The sequence below is a fragment of the Copadichromis virginalis genome, linkage group LG1 (genome assembly GCF_057382275.1).
Source record: "Copadichromis virginalis isolate Kocher_CV1m ecotype Utaka linkage group LG1, C_Virginalis_male_GT1.1, whole genome shotgun sequence".
NCBI lineage: Eukaryota > Metazoa > Chordata > Actinopteri > Cichliformes > Cichlidae > Copadichromis > Copadichromis virginalis.
Genome location: NC_140618.1, coordinates 9,618,659 through 9,625,560, shown reverse-complemented (window position 1 = coordinate 9,625,560; position 6,902 = coordinate 9,618,659). Strand labels below are relative to the sequence as shown.

The 6,902-nt window shown below is 40.3% G+C and overlaps 1 protein-coding gene across 3 annotated transcripts; it reads right to left on the bottom strand.

Moving 5' to 3' along the window:
- On the bottom strand, positions 1-5,906 carry nod2 (nucleotide-binding oligomerization domain containing 2). 3 transcript variants are annotated; one of them, XM_085448419.1, is made up of 12 exons: positions 5,816-5,906; positions 4,959-5,518; positions 4,609-4,662; positions 4,347-4,473; positions 2,318-4,091; positions 2,085-2,168; positions 1,918-2,001; positions 1,755-1,838; positions 1,597-1,680; positions 1,376-1,459; positions 1,179-1,262; positions 1-1,061 (listed from the first exon to the last, which is right to left on the bottom strand). In XM_085448419.1, exons 2-12 carry the CDS (start codon positions 5,442-5,444, stop codon positions 989-991), a joined length of 3,018 nt encoding a protein of 1,005 aa, XP_085304545.1. In that variant the 5' UTR covers positions 5,445-5,518; positions 5,816-5,906; the 3' UTR covers positions 1-988. The 3 variants fall into 3 exon arrangements, with proteins under 3 accessions (XP_085304545.1, XP_085304617.1, XP_085304658.1); XM_085448491.1 differs by having other exon boundaries at positions 5,820-5,906; XM_085448532.1 differs by lacking the exon at positions 4,609-4,662 and having other exon boundaries at positions 5,816-5,905.
- Positions 5,907-6,902: the final 996 nt, after the last annotated feature.

Here is a 6,902-nt window from a genome sequence, read left to right as displayed (position 1 = left end):
TGATTCAAGTACTTTAGCTGCATTTATTCAATCAGGATTAACAGAATGGGAATTATCTTTTTATAGGATGTTTTTTTAATTACATATCTGCTTAATGAGCATTATATTAAAAGACAGAAAATAGAAACCAGTTTACACACATGACAAAAACAGGTAACATAGACAGCATAAATATAGTATATAGTGTAAAACAGAATACACCCAATTTCCACCAAACATTCCACAGAGTTGTAAACTCATTCCTACAATAAACAACCAGAAAAAAAACATCCAACAAAATGTGCTCTATAAACTTTTCTGCTGTGATAAGTTTTAATAAACAAAAATTGAAACTTGTCATGTCAGTAATTTCTCCTTTTAACTTGCACAACAAGGACTGTAAGAATACTCTTTGTAAATGTCCCAGACAGTTTTCTGTATCAGTACAGTAAAAACATACATCTGATCTGATACAGAAAATTGTTTTTCTTTTTTTCCCACTCCAAAACAGCATATTTGCCTCTGCCCTTCTATGCAAACTTCAAATGTAACATTTTTTGTAACCTTAAGACAATGTAACTGGACATGTGTAGCTGTTTCTGACTGAAGGATATGAAGGTGTTACAACTCTTCCATAACGGTAACCACAGACTATACAGTCTTACATTCTGTAGTAAAATTTCACACCTCTTTCCACTAACAACTACAAAATAAAATAAAGAAACAAAAAATAAAAATAACACTTCTGCTGTTACTATGAGTAGTAGAAGTTGTGTTGGTGATGTAAAAGGTAGTATTTGTTATGGTATAAAGCAATGCCACACCACTTCCACCTATAAAAACCCAATAAAGAGGTGTATGTATTTTGCAACCTTGAAAAAACACTGATCCAAATTTTTTTAAACCCTATTACACATATTTTAAATCTCAAATAAAAATAGAAACTATTCCTGTAATAAATAAAATAAATTTTCTTGCAAAGTAAAGTCCTTTGCCACTGTAATACAAATCAGAAGATCAGTCTTGATTCCAGTTGCTTCATTTCTTCTACATCCTCCAAACTGAGATCATTGTTTCTTAACCTATAATGCAAAAAGAAGAGACAGTAGTAGTAAATAAATGAACAGGAGACATGGGAACAAAAACAAAGAAAAAGAATATTCTATTCATGAGTGTCAGGCTTGCTGAGCATTACATACCATACCGATGTCACATATGTATTGTGTTTAAGGGCTTGAATCAGACATTCAACCCCTGTTCTGGTTATGCAGTTTTCTGTCAACCTTTAACAGGAAATAAGAGGGTGGAGCATTTTAAGCACTGCTGTGCAAGCAGTGGTTACCATCAAACCAGACTGCTATTGGTAATCTGCATACAACTTGTGTCTAACACTTACCAAAGTTCCTGCAGTGATGTGCTCTTCCTGATGAGATTAGCGAGGGCACATGCTCCTGCACTCCCTACACCATTGCCTACCAGGCTGTAAGCAAAATGTGCAGGGATGCGTTTTCAAAAACAACTGATAAAGCATCCTAACATATCATGTAAATAGCACATTCATGGTTTTCATAATGTGAAAGTTAAGCAAACATGTTCCAGAATTATTGCAAATCTTACCTTAGCCACACCAGAGAGTTGCTTTTCTCAAGACTACTAGCAAGGGCCTCAGTTCCTGCATCACCTATCCTATTGCCCCATAACCTGGAAATGCAAAGAAATACTGTAAATGAAAATTCATCAACAATGAAACATGACATTTTATGGGAAACACTTACCCTAAGTACGCCAAGGTTTGATTGACTTTCAGTCCCTCTGCCAGCTGCTTTGCTCCTTCTGCTGTTATGTTATTGTTGCCTAGCCTTGAAGAGAAGAAGGTTATTTGTTAATCTTTTGGTCATTGGGCCAACAGTAGAGTCACATTTGATGACAAACGCTGACCTTAAAGAAATGAAGACCTGCTTGGTCTTCAATAAATAAGAAAAATCCTGCATGCAAGCATCAGTTAATTTGTTGTTGAAGAGCCTGGAAAGAAACAAAAAGATTTTGAAAGTTGGCTGATAAAATTTAATTTAACTGGCAGTATTAATCATCTTGATAATACATACGCAATTTTCTGAAAGCTGTCACACTGGATGACTTTAGCAATCAGTTTGCGGATGCCCTCATCTGTAATGTTGTTATTTCTGAGGCTAAGGAAGGAACAATAGGCATTTCAGAATAAAAACTGCTCCTCTCTTAGAGTGAAAGCAGTTAGAGAGTTTGTTCACTCTAATGAATTGGCGTTCAATCTATTAACCAAGGAAATTTAACAAAAGAGAAATGTGTAATTTCCACTTACTAAAGGGAATTGCAAATGTGCATGCAGGGGAGAAGCTGTTCCACTCCAACATCACCCACAGAGTTGTTGTCCAGCTGGAGGCCTACAGGATTTCTTAAGTGCTGGAGCACATAAGCAAGCGCAGTGCACTCTACAGGTCCGATATTACAGTATGTCAATTTCAGATGGTCCACCTCCAACTTGCTCATAGCATCTTTAGCTATCTGACTCTCCTGCATCTCATAGAGGCATTTTATAAGCCACACAAAGTCGGGCATTGCATGCATGCTCTTCTTTTCCCCTTGTACAGGTTGGGGAATGGACCTAAAGTGTTTCTGAATGCCTTTGGAAAGGCATTTTGCCACCTGTCTGGCCTTTTTTTCCACCGCAGCGCTGGGGCAGCAGTGGAGCCACAGATTTTGATGGCGCTGGGACAATAGTCCAGACACAAACATGGCTGTGATTTGCAGATTTGGTGTCTCTGCTGCTTTACTTTCCTTCTCTGAAGCTTGCTGTTGTTGATCACTGGAAGGCAAGCAGGCTCCAAAGCAGACACGGGTCAGACCTGTCTCCCTCATGTTCTCTAGCTCAAAGAGCTTTGGGATAACTGAACGGTTAGTGTTACTTGACAAAACAATGAAGAGAGCAGCAAAGAAACATTGCAATGTCACATGACTGAATTCATAGCACTTGGAGTGGGTAGAGGACATATCTTTGCTTTTTATGAGAAAAACCATGCAGATATCCTTTTCAGTTACACCACATGCTTCAAGGTCTGTACCTGAAAAAATATAACAGGTGGATCTTATCCCCTCAAATGCAAGCTGTCCAAGAAGAAGGACTGTTTTTAGGTGCTCCTGTAGCCAGCCTAAACCCATCGTGCTCTTCAGAGGACTTTGGTGCTGGAGAAAGTGCTGTAAGATCATCAGGTAAACATCTGTAATTGTTTTGGGGCTGCCTTCTCCACAGCCCAGCAGCTCCTTGTGGCACTGTGAAACTATCCAGCAGAGAACTGGACTGTGACAGAGTCCAAGTAAAGCTGTGTTCGCCTGCATTGACTCTAAAACCTTAGCGGCTACAGTGGGGTCCCTGTGATGTTTCCGTACAAAACAGTCAATCCCAGCTGGGCAAAACCCTTTCAGGACAACCTCTTTGCGTAGGTGCTTCTTTAACAATGGGCTCACTGCTTCTGAACGGCTAGTGACCACTTTCTGCACCCCCTTCATGAGGGAACCCTGGATTAAGTTGAACAATAATACATGAACAGGTGCACGCTGGGTGGGGCAGCAAACTCTGTGTTCATCTGTAAAGCTCTGCTTGAGCTCATCCAGGCCATCAAAAGTGAACAGGATTTGATGCGGGTGGTCCAAGATGAACTGGAAAATTTCTTCTTGATTCCGGTCTGGCCAGCAGCAGTGCTGAAACAACAACTCCTGGACTGACAGTTCATTGTGCTCTGAATTCAACCTACGACAGCTGAATGGAAATAGAAGGAGAAAGTCTTGAAGGGCTAACCCTCGAGCCCAAAGCAAGTGCAGCCTCTGGAGAAGGGTGCTTTTTCCACTGCCTGCCTCCCCAGATACTAGCACTGTGTCGGCCTCCTCATTCACTATACCCGCCAAACCAACGATGTCTTCCAATCCCAAAGGTCCATGGGCATTAACTTCAGCTAGTTCCAGCTCGCCGTCAGTGTAAATGTCATCAAGAGACATATGGCTAGTTCCCCCATAAGTGCTGAGAAAGCAGGCCTGAGCAGACACAGAGCTGCTCAGCTTCTTCTGGTACTTTAAAAACTCTGTGAAAGAAAAATTTGTGAAGAACAGATGGAATGAGTGAACAAGTCATCATTTCATACATCCTGTATCTCTTTGGTAAAATGTGGAACATGCATAATCTTGTAATATAATCTGCCAATTTTGTGTTTCAAAGTATAACCAGAAACCTTCTGTATTTCGGACATTATTCCCATGAGGGTGATCAAGGATAGCTTTACTCATAAAAACAATACATATTGCTGCGATTTTAAACATTGCTTTTTACAGTAACAGACCTTTGGGAGGAGTCAGTTCCCTCTGGTTAAGTGGCAATCCAGGTTCTTGTTTTTGGTGAATGTACTGCAGGAGAACCGATGCTGCTAAATCACCTCTGGATCTAACATGGTCAAGCAGACGCCTTGCCTGATTGATCACATGGACATGGATGAAAATAATAAAAAGTTTATTTTTGACAGTTATTTGGATTGTTGCAGAGTTATATAAAAGACCAACTTACATATTCATAATCTAATAATGCAACAGCAGAAAGAGCTTTACCTTGCTTAGCTTAGCACAAAGACAGGCACCAAGTGGTAAAAACCTTGCCTGGATCTATACAAAGGCAGCAAGATATGTTTACCAGTTTTCTTTATATTATTTTATATTACTTGTATAATTACTCAGGAATATCAGAATAGTATTAGATCTATTTAAAGTATAGTATTGACTGATAAAGTAACATAAAAAGTAACAAAAATACTCCAGCACTTCTGTCTGTATGACATCTAAGTATCAGGAATTCAGAAATAATGACAAGCTTCATTCCAAGACAGTTTAAAGGTAAAGAACAATTGCATGAAGTTGTCAAACCACATTTTAACAATGTGACATTCAGGTGCTTACAGTACCTGTTGGGTGGGAGTATATATAGGTAACCGCACTTCATCACAATCAGCTGAAGAAAAGTGACCCGAATCCAGCAGAGCTTCTAGAACACCATCAACACAGCCCTGAAGCTTGTGGACAAGGCTCGGTCGTTGAGCCAGAAGAGTTTGATTAGAAGTGCTCTGACGTTCATCGTTTTCTTCTAGATTTGAGCAGGATTCGGAGAAAGAGAGCCCCACTGCCTGTGCTTCAGGCAAAACCAGTTTGAGAGCATGTAGAAAGAGCCCACATGTGTCCACACCCTTTGTATAGACCAGATCAAGCAGCTGTCTTGCATTGGTATACAGTGTTCTTCCTGGTACCTGTATGTTCTGGTAGTCCTCCCATATGAGCGCCCCCTGGGCAAGCAGTATATCCAGAACCCTCTCCAGATGCTCAGCTGACCCACTGCTGCACAGTGCATGCAGTATCTTCGTCCTTTGTTTAAGCACTAGTTCCTCAGCAAGCATTCTTTCTCCATATCAGTGCCCATGCTCAGGGACATTCAGTTTGTGGTTACTTCTGCTTCTTGTGGTGTGAAAACCTGTCACAGCAAATGGCCAAATGTCAACATGTTACTATGGGCCAACTAGAGCTTCCTTCTTTCTTTTCTAACTCTGTTTTAAATACCATACAGCAGTACATGTCATTTTGTGCGTCTTTCTCTTAAGCCATAACAAAAAGTTAAACCAGAATGAAAAGAATATATGGCTACCATTACATACACATCAAATGTGTTGCTGGTCCCTTTAAAACATGTACAAGTACGGAATAGCCGACTAAGCGACCTCAATTGCAGACGTAAGTAACACAAAATAAAACCACAAAAAAGAACACTTACTTACTTGGCTTTCTTTCCTCCCTCTGTCATACGAACAGAGCCGCTGTAGAGTTATAGGGTCCTACCTCTTCCCTATTCTGCAGCTGAAAGTGAAACTTGCCCTGATTCCAAGTCCCTCCCATAATATGGTAGCTAAATACAGGCGGAGATGTGGCATAGACGCAATGGTCAACTTCCCTGGTGCTTTCCAGAGCAAACAATGGTGACTTGATACTTAAGGTTGGTTAAATATAGCTTGCCACACTCAAGCGCTTACATTTCACTGAGACTTCCACATCCTCTTGTCTCGTTTGCAAGATACTGCATTCTTCAGACCGCAAAGAGGAACTGCAGTTTTTAAAAAAGCAGAAGGTTGAATAGAAAGGGTAATTTGGGGTGGGATTTTTTTTCTCTCTTCTTTTAAAGAAAGTGGCGGAAACTTTTACGGGTCTTAGGTATTTCCAATCCCCATCGCAGTTTGGTGTTGCAACCACTTGATGGAACTATTGCATAAGAAAACAACATGGTGTCGGCACAGATTTTCCACTTTTAACAGTTTCTTTTTGTATCACTAAAGCTGTCTTCTTCGAATCAATTCAATCAGAGCTCAAACTGTGTCTGTGGGCACAAGATACTGCGGTTCAATTAGAAATCAAGCAGAAAATCCCAGCAGATTCATAAAGAGGTTGTAGGAAATCATCTTGCTACGGTATCAGTTTTACAATGTTAGAACAGAAACTGAGAACCTGCAGTGTAGGCTGCATGCTGTGCATCTGATCTAAACTTCAAAAAAACCCAACCCTAAAACCGCACATAATGCTCCTTACTCCCTCTGCATTCTTTGAAGCTGAGATAAAATAGGTGCAAGAGTGACTTTTCGGGCAGTCATATATTTATCATTTTCATTATTACAGCTCCCTCCTGAGTAACATGATTAGCTTATTGTGTGTGTTCGCTGTGCCCTGTTCGAGAAAATCCTCAAACACTCAAGGGCAGGAGTAATCAAAGACAAACTGGAGTAAAACTTTCAAACGGGAGTTTCTCTTCTTCTTTTGCTTGTTCTTCTTGTCTGAAAACAGGCAACTCCACCAAGGGGAGTGTAATGCAG